Below are 18748 nucleotides of genomic sequence, written 5' to 3' on the forward strand. Positions count from 1 at the left end.
CTGCATTCATATGGAAAAAAAAAAAAGGATCTCATTTTAGACAGAAAGCCTACATTAAAGTTTCAGTGCCTCAGTTACAACCTGCTGAAAATTTGCCAGCAGACATCCAGCACTGAGGGGGCTGGCGGGGATCCTTTCACGGGTTGCAATGAAGATGTATTCCTCCCCTGAACTACAATGAACAGGGCAGACTTATCAGGCTTGAGCAAACAACAAGTATCTTTGTGTAAGGCCAAACTGGCCTCAGGGACCAGAACAAAAATATCTGTTAATACCACACCAGTGCTACTTTATACAGACAGATTCACCAAGGCAACAATTACTAGCAATAATATCACATACACAGCTGTATATACATTTACCCTTTTGACGAAACCAGAATGTTACAGCATTTACTTTGACATTTCTGATAGATTTCCAGTGAGATTTGACAAATTCTTCTTTCCTGTTGAGTTGCTAAACAGATTCACTGAAGTAAACAGCATTAGAAAGTAAAGCTCCATCCAGCACTGAAGATCAAATAGGTTTTGTGGGACTAATGTAACAAGAATATTCTCTTCACTACACATTCACCAGTGATAGCAGACTATGTACAACACATGATCAGCTTCTGGTGCTGTTGGTAATACATTTCCATGAGCTGTGAAAAAAACCTTGTGTTTGCCTTTTGTATAAAAGAGCACAAAGGCCTTACCGACTGGTAAATTTTTAAACACCCCTCCTGTACATCAATGAGCATGTGAGAATTCATGATACTCGCAAACTAGAGCCCAACTACTTGGCGGAAGAGTATGAAGGAAGAAAGGTACCCAAAATAAAGTTCAGAGAAGACATTTATGTTTAAAGTCAGTGTGCAAACCTTCAGGCAGAGAGCAATCCACTGCTGCCCACAGCTGGGACACAGCATGTCTGGGTGTATGGCAGATTGGCCATTCTGTCAAATCGCACTTTAAACAGATTAGCACTGTATTCTCCTTTTGCCTGAGAGGAGCAAAAGTGAGAGGGTAATATAGGGAGAGAATACTGACTGAAGAAGTAGAGAGAAAGAGCCTTTTATTACTTGTTGGATGTGTGCCACAGAGACCAATTATATACTTTTGACATCAACCATTATAATTCCAGAGTCCTTGAACAAATCACAAGCAGAAAGGTTACCTTCCTGAAAATGTTCATTGCCATTAAATAACTGACCCTGACTAGAGGGTGAAGGCAGCACTTAAGTGAGAGTTTGGGGGAAGAGAGGAGATGGAGAATCTTATTATACATACACCTGAGAAAACCCCATCATTTGTTCTGAAAAGGGAATTGCAAATTCACTGCAGATACTCTATTCTCAGCAAAGCGGACAGCATTCTGAGAATGCAAATCCTACAGACAGCAGTGATAAACAGCCAAAGCAAAAATCATATCTCACTGATACCAGTGGCAAAACTCCACTAAACTTGGTGAGGGCTAGAGTTTTACCCTCCAGTCTGAAAGCCACAAGACCTGAACCCTTACTCTTTTATGGTTTAGATCACTGTGGGGGTTACTTACAAAGAAAGCTATCACAGGTCAAATTCCATCACCTGTTACACAACCTTAATGACCACATCTAAGTGAAACTTTTGTTTCTCATGAAACATGCACTTCAGTACCAAAGAGAATTGAGACACCTGATAAGTGGATAGCTTGTTCTCTTTCAATAATATAGACATAATATTGGGAGAAATAAAGCTCTTTATACGCTTCATCCTCTGTGAGTCATCATGCCACATAACTCATTAAAAATTTGACTAAGTGACAGTATAAAACTAAATCATTTGGTATACTACATTCAGATTTCTTTCGCATATCCCAGTAATTTGGGATGCATCCTTTTAGAGAAGGTTCAAGTTCCTTTTAATTTTAAGAGGTAAAACTACATTCAAATGGTTCTCTTCTCACTCATGCTGAAATTTTACTTTACTCTTAGTTCAGAGTTAAATATAAATGGAAGTAACTATTTGCGTAAGAATGAGGAGTCCAACATGTGATTCTGAATGTCTGTTCCATAGGTGCCCCTCCCAATACAGCAATTTGCTGGGTGGGTGGAAAGATTCCATGCTCTTTCCAGCTGAAATTTCACTCCTGCCAGGTATATGACTAAAGAAACTAGAAAAAAATATTGAATTCTAGCTCCACATTCCCTTGTATCTGTCAACCCAATTTTGACAATGTCCATTTAAATTCAACCCACAGCAAACCACGATGATGAGGGACGATGGTGAGAGGGAAGGGATAAGGGGCGAAATGTTGTCTCAGGCAATTTATTTCTGGGAGATATCAAGGCGTCACAAGAAGAATTAGTACTGGGGGCATAGGATACCAAAAACATAAAGCACAAAATCATCATGCAAGTTTTGCAGAATGACTAAAAGGAACACCAGAACATTTCATGTCACAAGACAAGTTGTAACAGAGTAAGGAGTCATATTAAAATTGTACGAATAAAACTAACATCTCTTATTTTATTGTTCTAGGCTTTTGGACTTCTCATCAGATCCAAAAGACAAAGATATTTTAATGTACCTGCTTCAGTATTCAGAAGAGAATGCTCACAGCTCAAAGGCCACAGTTTGCTAGCTCTGAATCAAAAAGGATATATTATAATTGCAAACATAGTTTAAGCTTCTTTCACTCATAAGGAGATAGACAATTTGAGAGAGAAGGGTAGATTGTTAAGAGAATTCTCTCACATAATAATTCTCTTATTAATTCAGCTGAGTTTAATATGTGATCCTTATTCAGTCCCCAAAAGCCCAAACCAGAACATCCCTAGAAATAAATCTCCAGTCTCAATAGCCCTGCTTAAGAAGGTGAGGCTAAAAAGCTTCATCAAAAAAATTACTGCTTTGTCATATCTGGTTCAAAGCTTATAAACTTAAATACACAATAATAGCAGATACTACCCTTGGATGCAGTTTTAACCATATCTGATCCTGGCAACTTCTGGTATTTAAAAAATGAGCTGTCTCGAAATCCTTGGAGCAAAGTTACTCCCACTACAGCATTACAGCAAGGAACCTCTCTCTACCCCTGAGATTTGAAATCCTGTGGGATTCAATGGGGCATAAACTACCTTAGTGTCAGATCAGGAGTTCTGTATCTAAGAGCTTTACAAAGCTCTTGCTCTGCTCTAGCCTGCATATGCTGTAAAGGAAAGAGGAGTTGAGAAACTGCAAAAAGTCCTCCAGTTCCTCTACAAGTATGTGGGGAGATGCCAAGGCAGCAGAGTAAGACCATCTGCTTCAGTGGCTCCTCCCATCATAAATGTAACATCGAGATTAAAACAGATAGAGAAATCTAATGGAGGGTTGGGGTAAAAAGAGTGGGATGATATAAAGAGCAGGGATAGAAAAAACAACGTCAGGGAAGGCTGTATTTGTGAGTAGAAAGGAAGCTATGGTGTGTTATAGGCGTTAGAAAATTCTGTTGTGAGAGAGAAGGAAACAGAGACAGGATGACAGTGGTTATTTGTTGTGAATCTCTAAGTATGAGTCTGAGAATTGGAGGGAAGCTACTTAAGAATAAAAGTCTGCTACTTTGGGATGCATCTCCAAAACTGCAAATATGCAAATCGTGAATATGTATGTGAGCAAAGGGGCAGATATAAAAGCAGCATATGTGTACAAGGACAGTCCAGTGGAGAAGCAACACCATGGTGTGTGCAAAATCAACTTTGCAGGGCTGCAGTGTATGTGTGCATGAGAAAGAGGATGGAGCAGGAAGGAGGAGTGCATGTGAGAAGCAACAGGAAAGGGGAACACAAGACAGAGAAGGAAATCACAGAGGGGAAGGAGAGAAAGACTGAAAACATGGGGGAGGATGTACAGTCTGTTGCACAGACAAGAAAAAGAACGTGGAGGGAAGAGAAAGAAAGGAACAAGGGGAACATTTGTCACACACAAAAAATATGCTTGATGAAAAACAGGCATAAGAAGATGGTGAAAAAGATAGTAAGAGATCCACTAGTGTTGAGTAAATAAAGGAAGTGAGAAGAACTAATTAAAAAAAAAAGATTTTATGATTTTATTAGTTAATAGAAAGCATAAATCCCCAATGAAAGGATTTTAAAAAAAAAAAACTAGGGCTCAACATACTACAAATAGAAGCAGAAATTCCCTGGAGACCAGTGCTGACAATCAGTCCTTTCATCTCCCCCCGCTAGGCCTCCATTTCAATCCTCCTTCCCAGCGCACCCTTCTTGAAGAAGATGTTTTCACCTCCAGCTACCACCTGTTTACCTCGCAGAAACCTCAGCTCTGTGTACCCGTGCATGCAGAGTACAGTTAGACCTGCTGAGGGCAAGGAAGGCACGAATGCAATCATTCTCAAAGAAACACGCTCTTGAAAATGAACACAAAAAAGAGGTGAAAGGTGAAAGTGGAACTTGTAGTGATTAGAGTCAAACGCCGTCCTAGCCAGCAGTGAGGTGGAGCTGATCTGACAGCTGCTTTCCTTACCTTGGGTGCTCATGAGTGACCAGGCTGTCTTGCTGCAGCTGCCGCAGGCTGAGAGTCCCTATGTTGCCTCCATGCAATTGCCACCGTCTCTCCAGGAGTCCTGGAGAGGTTATTTGTGCTCTGCAGCTGTTAAAAAGTAAAGGAAACACAAGGAGCAAAACACTCCCTGGCCCCAAATGTGCCGAAAGTTTATGGAGAATCAGGAATAAAGGAAGCAAGTGCACCGGTGTCAGAATGAGCAAAGAGCGACACAGAAAGTGAGAAAAAGTGTGTCAGAGGCTGGGAGGGGCGGAGGAGGAAAATGCAAAGATCTGACAGGAAACTAGACTATAAATCTGCCTAGGGTTTAAAAAAAACATATTTCTGCTCCCCAGTGATACAGCCTGTTTGCAAATGAGTCTGCACACAGGTGACAGCAGAGCCCTGAAGTACCACTGTAAGCAAATACAGAGACACTCTGCCCCTTCCCCAGGAAGAGCAGTGGGCAGAGCAGGCAGCAGCGCAATCACAAACAACTGGCTCAGATAGAAAAAGCAGATTGTCTTTGCTGCCTCACTTCTAGTTTCCTGGACTTTTAGGGCATGTTTCCCCGTGCAAAAGGGGACATACTGAATGCCAGCCTTACTGGTGCTGTGCCTCTCTGAGCACAAAGCAGCAGCTTTTGCTTCTCAGTACACACGCTGGCTAGAAAGCAGGCAAGAAAGAAAAAGAGAAAGGAAGGACTGAACAGAAGAGAGTTTCAAGAAAAACAGTTCCATGCAGAAGTTCAGTGGTTTCCCAAGGTTTCAAAGGGTTTTCAGGAAAACATCTATTTAATTAACAGCTACTGTCACTAAAAGGGTAGTCAATGAAATTTCATGCAAGTATTAGAATATTGTAGAGTTGAATGGTACTTAAAAACAACATATTTTCCAAAGGAAGTCTCTGCTGACATAAATAAGCTGCAGGACCTTGAATAGCTTTAATGTTGGACTCCGGGCTCAAGGCCACACATGGGCAAATTTAACAACTGGTGGGTCTCACTGAGGACATTTATGGGCTGGGAGGTTTCTTCCACAGTCAAGCCAACAAGAACAAAGCAAACCAGTCCTGTTCTAGTCCTGGGGGACCAGGACACACCACTGCTGCAAGTAACCGTCCTTCAATGCTGCTATGTTCTTCAGGGATCCTTAGCCTGCATCACTCGCATGATGTGCCTGCCACTCTTGCTGACTCTTGTTCTGCAATTGCCTATTCAACCTCCAGGGGTAAAACAGGGCACAAATAATGCTCTACTCCCAGCCGTTACCTAGGCTTTGCCCTTTGTACTGGATGGATGCACTCATTGGAAGTCAGCAATAAGTGAAGACTCATTGGAGTCAGCAATAGGAAAGTAATGGAGTGAGAGACAGAGAAAGGAAAAGTAGTTGTTAGACTAAAGGAAAACAATGAATGGAAAGAAAGTACAGTGGAAAAAAACTATCAAATGATATAACAGCGTCAAAGGATACAGCAGTGACAAAGAAAACAGAATGAAGGAAGTGAGATGATAAACTGAAAAGAAGAAATGTAAGGGAGACAATATATGGCTCAAAGTGTCATTACAGTAACACTCAAAAGTGTTCTTATCAAACTGAAAACCTCAGCCCTGTGAAAGCTGGGAGGGAGCAAAATATATTCTAGACAGCAAAATGCGTGGGGCAGCTCTGCTCTAATTCTGCCTTATCATCCTTCTGATTTCATGTGTTTGTAGCCAGACCAATAGGAGCCTAAGTTTAGCCATAAGGATGAAAGGGATTCTGGAAGAGATTCCAGTTCTCTAAATCAAGAACTCAAAGACTGAGGAAGGCAGGAATTTTTCTCCCTCACTGGGCAACAGTAGAACATGGTATCTCCCTTAATATATATATATATATTTTCCATTGAGGACTATACTGTAATGTGTTACTGATGTTCTTGTGCAACTTTATCAAAATTCACCTTTAAATAAATAGCAAGCTGCATGTGACAAGGTGCAGGAAAGCTTTGTGCTTTGAGCAACCAAAATCTATCCATGTGACAACTGCATGGACGATGTTCTGTAGTTTTTTACATGACCAGCACAACTAGGAGAAAGCCATAGATACTTTGGAGAAATACTGCTATACAAATTGTGGCCTACCATTATTCTATCAAAAGACTAATAAGTTACTTCTGATCCAAACTTTCGACTGCTTTCATAGAGGAAGCCGATTTGTGCATGCAACAGAGGAACCATTTTCAGCACAACCAGAGAAATTAACTCTGCTGACAAGCAGGCTTTGTGGCTTCACTTCAATTTAAAAAACACAGGTCTTCCACATGCAGTTCCTAACCTGAAAATAAAAACTTGACAGAATTCTTGTTAAAACTTACCAAGTCTTGTTACAGGTTTCTCCTCCTGTCCTTGATTTCTTCAGCAAATTGGGTATCAGACAGTAGACTACAAAAGTGCCCTCCTGAGTAAAGCAGTGTTAGATACCATTTGTTCCTGTTCCTGCTTCTGTTCTGCTTAATGTTGTAGACTACAAACAGCTTTCAAAAGGTACAGTAATTGTTTTAAAGATCCCACATTTCCCTGGGCCTAAAGTGAAGCCCTAGAGATGAAGCAATTACCCAGTAAAGCCTGAGCAGCTTAAAGGAGTCTATCACTGAAATCTGAAGAATGCAAAATTCTCCTAATCATAAAGGCTTTTCTGGTAAATTGAGATTAGTCAAGTAGGATCCAGTTATCAATCATAAAACTACCCATAACTGAGTATGAACCGTCTCTCATAAGAATTTCAAATCTTAATTCCAGTTTTCAGTTTTTAAAAAAATATTCTCTAACTATAAATATATTATGACTGAGGTTACAGTTCTTTGAAAAACTAGTAGACTGAGGTGATATATTTCACACAATGCAAGTGCAGAAAATAATTATAGTCTGTTAGGCAACTAGAAAATTCAAGAAAATGCTGATGTTCCACCTAAGATACAGGTATATCTAATTCTGCATGATCTGACCCTTAATGGTAAACCTGAATAATGAGGATCTTAAGCTTTTTGATAATACTGTACCTTCCCTTCCTCCAGGCTTTTACTTTAGTGTCCTTGCATAAAACCAGCAACATTTCAAGGTTATCCTATGCCTTCTATTAGTGCCATCAGACAGTGAAGATGACTTGGCATCTGAGAGGTTTCTCTACATTGTTGCCAGCCTCCAAAGTATTTTGCTCATAGAAACTTTCACATGATAACGCTGTTGTCAGAGCCTGCAGGGAAAGCTTCTCCTTCTGTCTGTGCCACAGGAATTGTGCAAAATGTGTTTATCCAGGGGAAGATTCTCTGCATGCAGCTTGACTTCCTACAGAATGCCTTTTTACTGAGTTGATTCATCAGCACTCAGGAGGGCAGGCCGTAACTCAGAAAGAAAGCTGCTGGATATCTTTAAGTAGTTGCAGAATGGAAAGCTAAAAATAAATAAATTTTTTAAAAAAATCAGCATTTGGAAGCAGAAAAATACTAAACTGTCCACCTCTTAATCTGCTGTTCTTCTTCTATTCCTTTCGTCTCCCAAGAGAGCCATCCCAGCCCATGAGGAGACTGCCCTTGACTCCTTATCAGCGTAATAGTCCTGAAAATCCCTGGGTACCAGAAAAGCATTTTACAAACTAGTGATCTGAGAATTAATATATTGCATTTCTCCTGCATGTCTTAGCTCAGTAGCACCGTATATATTGTTAACACAACCCCTCCAACTCTTTAGAGCAAAGAAACAGAAGTATTAAATATTTTCCACATTTTACATATTTTATATTATCAGCCTTGCTCAACTGTCCTTAGAGACTATCACTCTTACTTAGAGATGCTCATAATTTATCACTTCTCTCTGGAGATCTGACTTCCAGAACAGAAGTATTTCCCTATTCAATTCACCAGCCTGTGGATAAGCAGCTGTTAGTGTTCATCTGCCTTTTCTAGACATTAACATCAAAAATGCCCCTTGATCTTAAAAAGTGACACACAGCAGGGTTTCTTCAGCACCTTTGGGGTAATGTTTTAAATCCAGTAGGGAAATGCTCCCATCTATAGGTTTATGATACACATTTAAACAGTGTTTCAATTGCCTGAACTATGAAATAAGATGACAGCCAAACATATATCAGTGGGAAACAGACAGTATAAAATTCTCTCTTCATTTGACAGTGTTGGGGCTTACATATTTTTGCACAAAATGTTCTGTCTCTGTCGACTTTGACAATTTATCTGTCTGCGTAAGTCGTGAGCATATCCGCTCTCCTTTTTATGACAAAGTTAGGTTCAAATCTATTCCAGGAGTTGGGTTGACATCCCACAGCACAGCAGCCAGTGCCTTGCTGAAAGATCTGCCCTCTGCTGAAGCAAAGAAGTCAGACCTATTCTGCCACTTCTTGGGGCCAAATGGAGAAAAGGCCCAGGCTCTGTGACACTTCTTCCAGAAAAGGCAGAGTTAATTTTGTGATTCCTCCAACCATTTCCTTTTCATTACACATACATTATTCATCACAACTGGGTATGAGCCATAGCACAGGTCCTTATGGTGTTCCTTATGCTCTTAATTATATATCCATAGTGCTTGAAATCCAAGAAACTTTAAACTTTCCAGACAAATACTTAAGTTTCACAGCAACCAATGAGTTAGACATCGATATCTATAATAAATAGATGATGAAACTAAATTTTGGGGAGATAAAAGAATATTTACTACCTCTTAAGAGTAATAAAAGAGCTTTTTTTACATAGTTTATTTAAAAAAAAATATCTCATGGACTATTTTATAAAACCTGGCAAAAGTTAGAAACTCAAGGCAAGCACTTATAAATTAACGTTTCCTATGAAGAGGAAAAGGAGGGCATCTACTCAATATTATTGAAAGAAACTGAACAGAGTTCAGATCATTCTCACTGGAAAATAGGCTGGAAAAATAATTTTAGTTCATCAAATTTTATTTAAAATATATTTTCAAATAATCACTTTCATACCTCATCTTTTGCTTAAAACACAAGGTCATCTTTCTCCACTTATAAAATAACAGCATTATCAATATGTATTATGAGGATTAGACTGTGAAGGACTTAACATATCTGGAATCTGAAGGATAATCTATCAAACCTGAAAGTTAGGAGAAGTAAGGAGAAGCAAGTTACTTATTCTTGCTTGTTTGTTTTAAATTAGAAGGTTTCTTGTCTTATTTATAGGTCAACATTTATTCTAATTAAAGAATCATGCATATTTTTTAACAGAGACAAATTGAAAACAACTACAGAGTTTTAATGGTTTTGCATTTTCTCCCTCTTTGCTCTTTATTCTGTACAGCTTCCATAAAAAGTCAGAAGGAAGAAAACTTCTGCTGAGTGCTGTGCTCAAAGTGACAATTTACCTCACAGAAATAATATTAGGATTAATTAATAACGTGAGACAATGTCTAAAACAATAATTACATATTAATCCATATAGTTTGAGTGGTAACAACATTTTCCATAGTTTAACTGTCCAGTGATTGCAGCACAGACCCAAAAGTTAAAGACTTCTTAGTTTTCATTACAGGTGTTATATAGACATCTTCTGTGGCTCCTATAATCTAAGTGTGCTTCAGTTTCCTCAGATGTTAAGAGAACCATGAAAAGGCTTGAACTTGAAACTGTTATATAAATGAGATGCGCCAAAACCAGAACTTGGAATGCCATGTGAGCATATGATAAGTAACTGTTATAAAAACAAGAATGACTATATTGAGTCTACCAAAGACTCACCTCTGCCAGAAAACAGAAACTGTGTCTTCCCCAAAGTGGAAGTTGAACCCATCCTTAAGGAAACACACCTACTCTCCTGCAAAGAAACCACTGCAGGAACATGAGCTGGCTCACTATGGAGGAGACACAGAGATTATGAAACAGGAATTTGCCAAAAGCAGCTTGGGTTGGGTCAGTAGTTTGATATAAAAGTTATCAGATACCAGAGGTCAGAATGAGATATTCCCATGTTATTTCTCCTTATTGTTTGCTTTAAAATAGATCAAGATGTAGTCAGCCACATATGCATGAGTATTCTGCCTAAACAGTAATAATGACTTGCAAAAGCAGAGGTTTCAGAGGGAGGCTGTAAAGACATAATGTGCTCCAAGCAAGAGATGCCTACTGAAAGAGGAGAAGGGTAGCTTTGGGAAAAAAAAAAAAAAAAAAAAAAAAAAAAAAAAAAAAAAAAAAGTAGAAGCAGTAGGGAATGGAGAATACTTGTGCTTTTTAACACCTTGTTAGACTGAACTGCCCTTCACTGCTTGCAGCACTGCCCTGAGTTTATAAAAATCTTGGTGTTATATTTGATCAGTATGTCTGATCCCTCTATGACTTGTTACTTATGAAATGACTTTTTCATCATTGACTGTATTTGTTCTTCCAAACACTGATGTTCGTCTCCCTTTTAACTGTGTAGCTCCCAAGGGAAGGAGGCTAAGCATGCTTGTAGAAGAGCTCTTAAACTGCATATAAATAGTACTCATATATCACTGAAGTTTTTACATATGTGAGATTAAACATAGCCATAAAACTATATGACTGCTATTTATTGAACCATAAATGAATACCTGGTTTTGAATTTTTTATACTTCTCTTCGAAACAATGGTATAGATTTCTGAAAGCTATGCCTTCTCACTACACGACAACTCGGTGTTAGAATATTAAATACTTTTACATCTATATATAGGACTTCCATTTCACTCCATTCCAATACTCATAACCCACACAAATTACAGGCCATAAACTTTGTAATAAACAGTAATTCACTTGTCATTCATAGAGTTATTTCTGATTCATCTGATGTAATAGAATGCAGATATCACATATCAAAATAAGTAATGGAAATGAAACAGCTTTAAGCATATGTAGACTGAGTCCAGCTTTTTGTCTATAGATCCAAATTGTAGATCTTGTTAGATATGATTGTAATAATTTCTTAATTTTATTAATAGCTAATGATCTTTAACAAAACTCAACTCTGATTTTGAGACATTATACTAATTACCTGATTCAATAATGAAAAACACAGAGACTGCTTTGCTTACTGACCCACATTCACTCAGAGAAGTATGCCTACAGTCCTTTTTCCACGTAGAGGGAAATAGCACAGAGACGAACACATTCCTTTAAGAATTAAACCTGAAAAAATACATTTGTCTTAAATTTACAGCACCGCACTTTAAGAGTCTAAAAAGTTTTGGATAAAACAAAAAAACTGTAGTGTCTATTACTGAAAAGACATCAATTTATGCATTTATCCTTTTATAGCTCACTGAAATATAAAGAAGTGCTCAGAAATTTTTAGGCTTAAACTGCCAGTGAGTAAAAACAGTGTATTTTAGGAAAACAGTAAAAACAGTGTACTTAAAAAAAACTGCAGTGACTCCAAAATTGGACTTTTGGTGAGAAGCAGCAGCAATGATCTTAAGAGTATTGACAGAAAGAGGGAGCTCCCATTTTACATTAAGCTTCAGGGAATTATATATTCCCCTTGCAACTGCTGCATCAAATTCTTATCCTTACATGATGAAACAAACTATACTGTATGTTATAACCATTGATCTATTGAGCTCTTTCTTTACTCCAGTATAATTGAGGAATTTAACTGTTACTCACACTAATCCTGAGATTTATCCACTGTGAAACAGTTCTTTCTCAGAACATATCACCATCGTCTTTTACTAATTACATACCCATTGTTAGAGAGTTGCTTTTTTTCCCTTCTGAATAGAAGCCATGCACATGTTATACTGCAGGTTATTGTATCATGAAAAATGAATGTGTGTGTGGGGAGAGTATATTTGCTATGCACTCTATTTAACAGATCACTAACAGGTGATTCATGTTTTACTTAGCCTCATCCATTTAAATAAAGCCGAAAACCACCGTTGAGAAAAATGGTTAGTAATCCACTTCTAGGTGTGTTATCTTCCCAAGGAAAAAGCCAAGTGTTTGAACCATACTATGGTTTGGGTCTTGAGAGACCAAAAAATTGATGCTAGGTGGTCATGGAGGATGAGACCTAAGGTATTCTGAAAACTATTAGTCTTATACTAACATATTAGGGAATTGGGTTTCTAGCAAGTGTTCCAAAATCTGTGCCCTATTTTATTCTTACAGAGCCCAGATCTGGTAACTGTTAGATGCAAGATGCTCATAAGATGTAGGAAAAAAGACTTGAAACAGAATCTAATCTTTCTCTGGTTTTTAGTTTTAGAAATTGTATTTTTATATCAAAAGTGATTTCAGTAACAGTACATTCTTAATCACATATTATTACTAATACGGGAAAGAATTCAAAAGTATATTTAAAGGAAAAACAGGTGGTTGCCTGAGACAATTAAACTAAACTGGTTTTATGCATGTGATTAGGGATTTGAGTCCAGCAGAATACAAATGTCTGAGGGTGCATCTTAAGGAAGCACAATGTGACAGAAAAACAAGAAGTCCTCTCCTGGCTTTTTGACCATGTGCGGGCAAGATGAGTAGGAAGAGTGAAATGTGAAGGAAACAAAAAGGCTTGCATTTCTAGCAGGCTGGAAACCATTACATTAATGCTATCTTTAGTTTTGCCTGCCAGAGATGCGAATGAGACAGATGGCAGAACTGTGACCAGCTTTTGAAACTGAAACAAACTACTACACAAACCCCGTACAGGCATCAGCAGGATGCCCTCTCACGGGACCCCTAGAACAGTGTCTCAGTATATGGCTGCATCTGAGTTTAGCTCTGTCCAGCAAGCCATTTCTAATCGTCTCCCTCAATGTGTGACTGGACTTCTTCAACATTTGTAATTTAAAATTGCTACTCACTGGAAGACTACTACACAGTTTTAAAAGTTGCATTTTTACTGTCAAGTGTGCTGTGGTACAATTAAAATTAACTTTTACAGAATTATAGAATCAGAGAATCACAGAGTAACCTGAGTTGGAAGAGACCCATGAGGATCATTGAGTACAATTTTGATAAATAAGATCCTTCTAAAATAGTGAGCATACATAAAATATTCCATGCACAGAGAATTAACCAAAATGTGACAGTAACAAAGAGGAAAACCACAAATTTCTGGAATCTAATGTAGGATCTGAAAGAGGGTGAAGCTTTTCCACTGGGGTATAATCTCATTTATTCTTTAAAATAGAAAGTCAAGAAAATACTTCACATTTGAACAAAGTCTATGTATGTAAATACAAGCAAACTAGGTAATATCTTACAAAACAGGATTTGGAGCAAAAAGAGACATAATGAAGATAGGTACATAAATTAAGTTTCAGAAGATTTAAATCTTTATGAAGACAAATGTAGAAGATATTAATGGCCAGCAAATGAAGATCTGCTGGCCAGAAGCTATAGCTCTCTATACTTCTGTATAGACAAGGAAGCAAAAAAAAAAAATAATAGTAATAAAGTAATGCAAAAGGAAAGATATTAAAATTGTCTTGTAACTATTTCATACATAAAGAATATTATTCTGCTGAAACTACAGCAGTCACTGGACTAAGACCTGCATAAGAAATACTCTGGTATTTGAAGGCTTCATAGAGAAGAAAAAAGAGAAAATATGACCGCAAGGAAGAAGAGAAAGCTCTGAATACAGAATCTGCAGGAAGTCAAAAAATAATTCATGAATATTGCATTTGAGATGATGAAAGGGCAGAATGCAAAACCAAATCTTGGACACAAAGCATTGGTGTAAAGGACTGTTGAGCAGGCGTAAAAGAATCGGTAATGATGAAACTGAAAATATGTACACAATCAGGGAGATTTTGTACTGATTTCTTGAAACAGGCAAGGCATTAGCTTACATTTCTAATGAAAATGGTAGCGTTTTGCTTTCAGCAAAACTAAGAAATAGAAATTTGCTATAAATAGTACTGTGCATTTTTATGAGTCCTTCATCTGAGGATCTCTATACCTAAGCGTCATACAACATAGGAAGTTGGAAGACAGACAATGCCTGATTTTGTAAGTGGATCAAGTGAGACACAGAAGTTAAGGAAACCGAATTCAGAAGGCCAGAAAAAAAATAAAGTGTTTGAGCATTCTGGAACTTTTTTTTTGTTTTTGTTTTTGGTGAATTCTGAGCAATTTGCCTAACATGAACAGGAAACCATGAAAGCAATACAGAAATCATGAATTCTGATGCCTGGCTTCTGTTCAACGCATGAAATATACCAATCCTCATTTGCACAATATATCTTCAAGACAGATATCTTACAGATATATTTAATGCCCTAATTTATGTAACTAAAATAAACATTTACAGATCTCTATCTAAAAAAACCTATATGGTAATAGCATTCAGTGGTGACATAGACAAAATCGAGGTAGAATTAGTGATCAGAATAGGTAGCAGCAAATGGATGTCACAAGTAAGTTGAACTATCAGAGTCAAAAAATGTACCTGTATGAGATCTCTTGCCCTAGGGAAAAATGATGAAATGGAGGAGATCTTTAGGGAATTATTAAGATTCATCAGGATATTTTCATTAAGTAAACTAAAAAATAAAAATATATTGTGTCTTAGATTCCCAGGGATATCCATTGGAGTGATGAAAGCTACACGGCACCATTGTCAAATTCAACAATACCTGAAGTATGGGCTATCTTTAGTGGCCAACCTTTAAACAATATGGGAAACCATTGTGGGTGCCCAATGTATTAGAAAGAAAACAAATATGATAGTAAGTACATAAAGGACTAGTAAAGTAAATAAAGTCAATAAAGATGAATTAGCAAGAAAGAAAAAGTGAAAAGAAAGATTACAGTGATGATATAATGCTTCCAGCAGAGGCTTTCACTTTGCTGAGCCTAGTCAAAAGTGACAGCCTTGGCTGGAAGCTAAAACTCAAGTGTTCCAAGGAATGGAGAAGGGGAGCTCACTTTTATTTTTTGCTGGGTTGAAAAGTGTCACTTTTCATTTTGCTTTTATAGTTGCTGGAGACCATTACTGCTCACCCCATATTGGCTTTCTCTGCCCTGGAGAAAGTAAATGACATCTGAGAATGCAGTAACTGTGTGGTTTATCGGCCCATTACATGGTATCCTACAAAACTACTGCAGGCTTATCTGTAACGTTTTAGCTTTACATCAGCTGGGATGAATCAGTGTACCAGGGACAGCTACTTTTGTTTGTATGAATTTCGACAATTTTACAACAGAGAAGCAGGGACACAATGTCTACTATTACAAGTCTAGAGGAAACCGTGATCATCACAGGAGACTTCACAGGAACCCTGCATCCTTGAAGAGAGGAGGGATGACAAGGAGAAGCATCAGGATGTATTGTGGAGCGTGTACATGGTATATACGCTAGACATATCTTTTTCTGGGATGAGGCATACACATACTGCTTAACAGTTCAGAGTGTCTCTGTGTGCTGTGGGGGGTGAAGATAATGCAGTAAGGAAGGATTCTTTCTGGCATGACTCTGAGAGGAGAGAAAGGGGCACTACAAAGGCAAACTGCATCTTTTTGATTACAGAACTTAGATTAACCCACTGAGATTTTTGATGGAGAAGATGCCTTTGGGTATGTCAGCCATTCTCTTTTTCTTTTTTTTTCTAATGAATACCCAGCACTCCTTTGGAAGGGAGGAGGAAGCACCCAGCTATGCCGCTAGAACAGTCAGAAGCAAAGGGTAATTAATTCTGTCATGGTGCAAAAGAGAGCAAGGGAAAATAAGGATACGTATTGTCTGTAGTTCACTGGCTGGATGATACCAGGGTTGTAAAGTCAAAGATTATAGGATCGATGCATGAATGCAACCTGCTGCTCTGCAGCTGTCTATAGCTGAGGTAGCTGGCAATTGTCCCTGATAATAGCACACTACTATAATTGAGGAAAAACAGCCTAAAACAAGATACAGTATTCTATATCTTGATTCTGCAGACTCATGTTGGTTCTTAACCTTCCATACTGTAAGCAGTCCTATTGAAGTATGAGCGCATAAAATTAAGGTTATTAATAAGTCTCTGCAAGATCAGCATCAAGATTTGTATTTTAAATCCCATGTTACTCCATGAAGGTGGCTTCATGAAGAAGACATTGGAATAAAATAGCCTGCAACGTATATTCCCAGAATCCTACGATCTTAGAGCATATACAAGCTGGTCTATTCATTAAAATTGCTGCTATTCCCCAGTCATCAGAGATTAACATGATTGCAGCTACAAAGGGCTGCAAATACTATTGAGAAGTAAAACGTTTACATACATATAAATCCAGACCAAATTTGATTGCCTTTGTGTTGCATCTCCATACTTATATTGATATATCTGACATCATAAAGTGGTAAAAAGAAGATGCTAATTCTCTGGGTTATTTCCAATGTTGAATATATCAATAGTGTGAAACAGCAAGATAAAAGCAGGAGAGAAAGAAGGAGCAAGAACATGCATTATAAATAGCTGTGCAGATCCAGCATTTCATTCAATCAAGGGGAAGATGTTTATTATCGATGCAACAACAGATGCAGAGAAAAGGTGAGGGTTTAGGATTTTTGTTTGTTTGGTTTGTTTCATTTTTTTTTTTCTTTTTTTTTTTTTAATCCCACAAGAAAGGTAAAAATAGGTCCTTTCCATGGTGCACTTATACAAGTGTTTTCACTGCCTCAAACAAACTATCAATCCCCTCCCCCCAGTATCTTCCATTACCTCCACATGGATGCAGAGCAGGTCATTTCATACATCAGCTTTTTATCCAGATAGTTAATGACTTCAAGGAAACAGTAAATGCTAAAAATAGAATAAAATCAGAAAATTTAAATGGAATGTTTTTAGAGTTAACAAACTCATAAGTTAGCACAGTCAAAACTAAAAGAGAAATTTCAGGCTCTGGATAAATTGAAAGATGGATTATACTCTGTTCATTTCTTTCTTTCTCTCTCTTTTATTTTTTTTTCTTTTCCCCTTCTCTCCAACTACCCCATTCTTTCTCCTTGTTCTTCATGAAAGGAGGTGATTCCATCCCCTAATTCTCGTGAAAAATCATATGAAAGAGATTTGGGATTATTTAAGGTAACTTCACCTCCAAAACTAGGCCCTTGTTTCCCGTTGCTGACCTCAAAGAGCAAGCAATGACCTGAAAAGAGGAAATCAGAGGGTATATACAGTTTGCAGTTTCAAAGTTCTTCCCATATATGCCCAGTCTCTTGTGCTGTGTGCTCTCTTTGTGTAGTCTTCCCCAGAACCAGCAGTAGAATTGCTTCATGTGTCTTGGTATTACTTGCTTCTTTCTGCCATCTGCACGTGTCACCGATTTATTTAGCCACTGAGTGTCACAGTGTTGGCTAGAAGGGCTAGCAGCAGCTCTCCTTTCCCAAACAAAATACGTGCATAAATCCCCAGCACAAGGCCCTCAGCTCGTACACTTGATGTGCCAGTTCTACCAACCAGCGTGAATGGAACAAAAAGCCCAGATCGCAAAGCCTGTGACTGCAGCTGTTTCCATACCACAAGCAAAATAAAGCAAGTAGCACCTCTCTTGCTCTCTTCCCCCCAATGTGGTCACTTCCCACTGTACCAAATGGGTGTGACAGATGTACTGTGGTCTGCTGTTTCAAAAACTTCATTACTTTTACAAAATATCTTGCAGCACACTTACCAATGCACTGTGAAGTACTATAAATAATTAAAACTAAACCATTCGTGTCAGAAATAAATGAACAAAGCCCATTTTGCAATGCAGCATCCCTGATTTATTTTTATAGCATTCGTTTAGAGCATTTGTTAATTCACAAAACCCAGCAGCCCACACAGAGTGGGTCTCCACAACGTTAGTGAGGTTGTCTCTTCTCTTCAGGCTCATAAAAAAACAGATCTCTTTGGGTCAATAAAAGACCATACAGAATACACAAAATTAACAACCAACTGCTTCTTGGTTTCACATTCTGTGTTTTCCAAGTGTATACTATTTTGCGTGCCTCTTTTTAAGAACCTTTTATGCATTTTGCATTTGCACAGGGGTACAAAATATGCAGAATCACATTCTAACCAGAAATAATTTTAAATACAGATATGGCTAATATCTACACCTTGAGAGACTGATATTATCCTAGTTGCTCTATGACTTTCAGTATGCTTGTTTTGAGCATTATAAATAACACTGCTTCTTTTTAAAGGTTCAGTTTCACTGGGTGATGATTTCTTTTGGGGCTATAGGTTATGATAGTAGTGATCAGACATTCTTCCATTATTGCTGTTGCTATTGTCATTATCTGTGTCACTGTT

At 38.0% G+C, this 18748-nt stretch overlaps 1 protein-coding gene across 1 annotated transcript in view; it reads right to left on the reverse strand.

Annotated features, from left to right (window-relative positions):
- CARD11 (caspase recruitment domain family member 11) overlaps positions 1-4925 on the reverse strand; it is a 44753-nt gene extending 39828 nt beyond the window's left edge. The window contains exon 1 of the mRNA XM_068699215.1: positions 4485-4925. Coding sequence (XP_068555316.1) covers positions 4485-4497 — 13 coding nt within the window. The 5' untranslated portion in view covers positions 4498-4925. The remainder of the gene's footprint in view (positions 1-4484) is intronic.
- Positions 4926-18748: the final 13823 nt, after the last annotated feature.

This window comes from Anas acuta, chromosome 15, assembly GCF_963932015.1.
Source record: "Anas acuta chromosome 15, bAnaAcu1.1, whole genome shotgun sequence".
NCBI classification, from domain to species: Eukaryota; Metazoa; Chordata; class Aves; order Anseriformes; family Anatidae; genus Anas; species Anas acuta.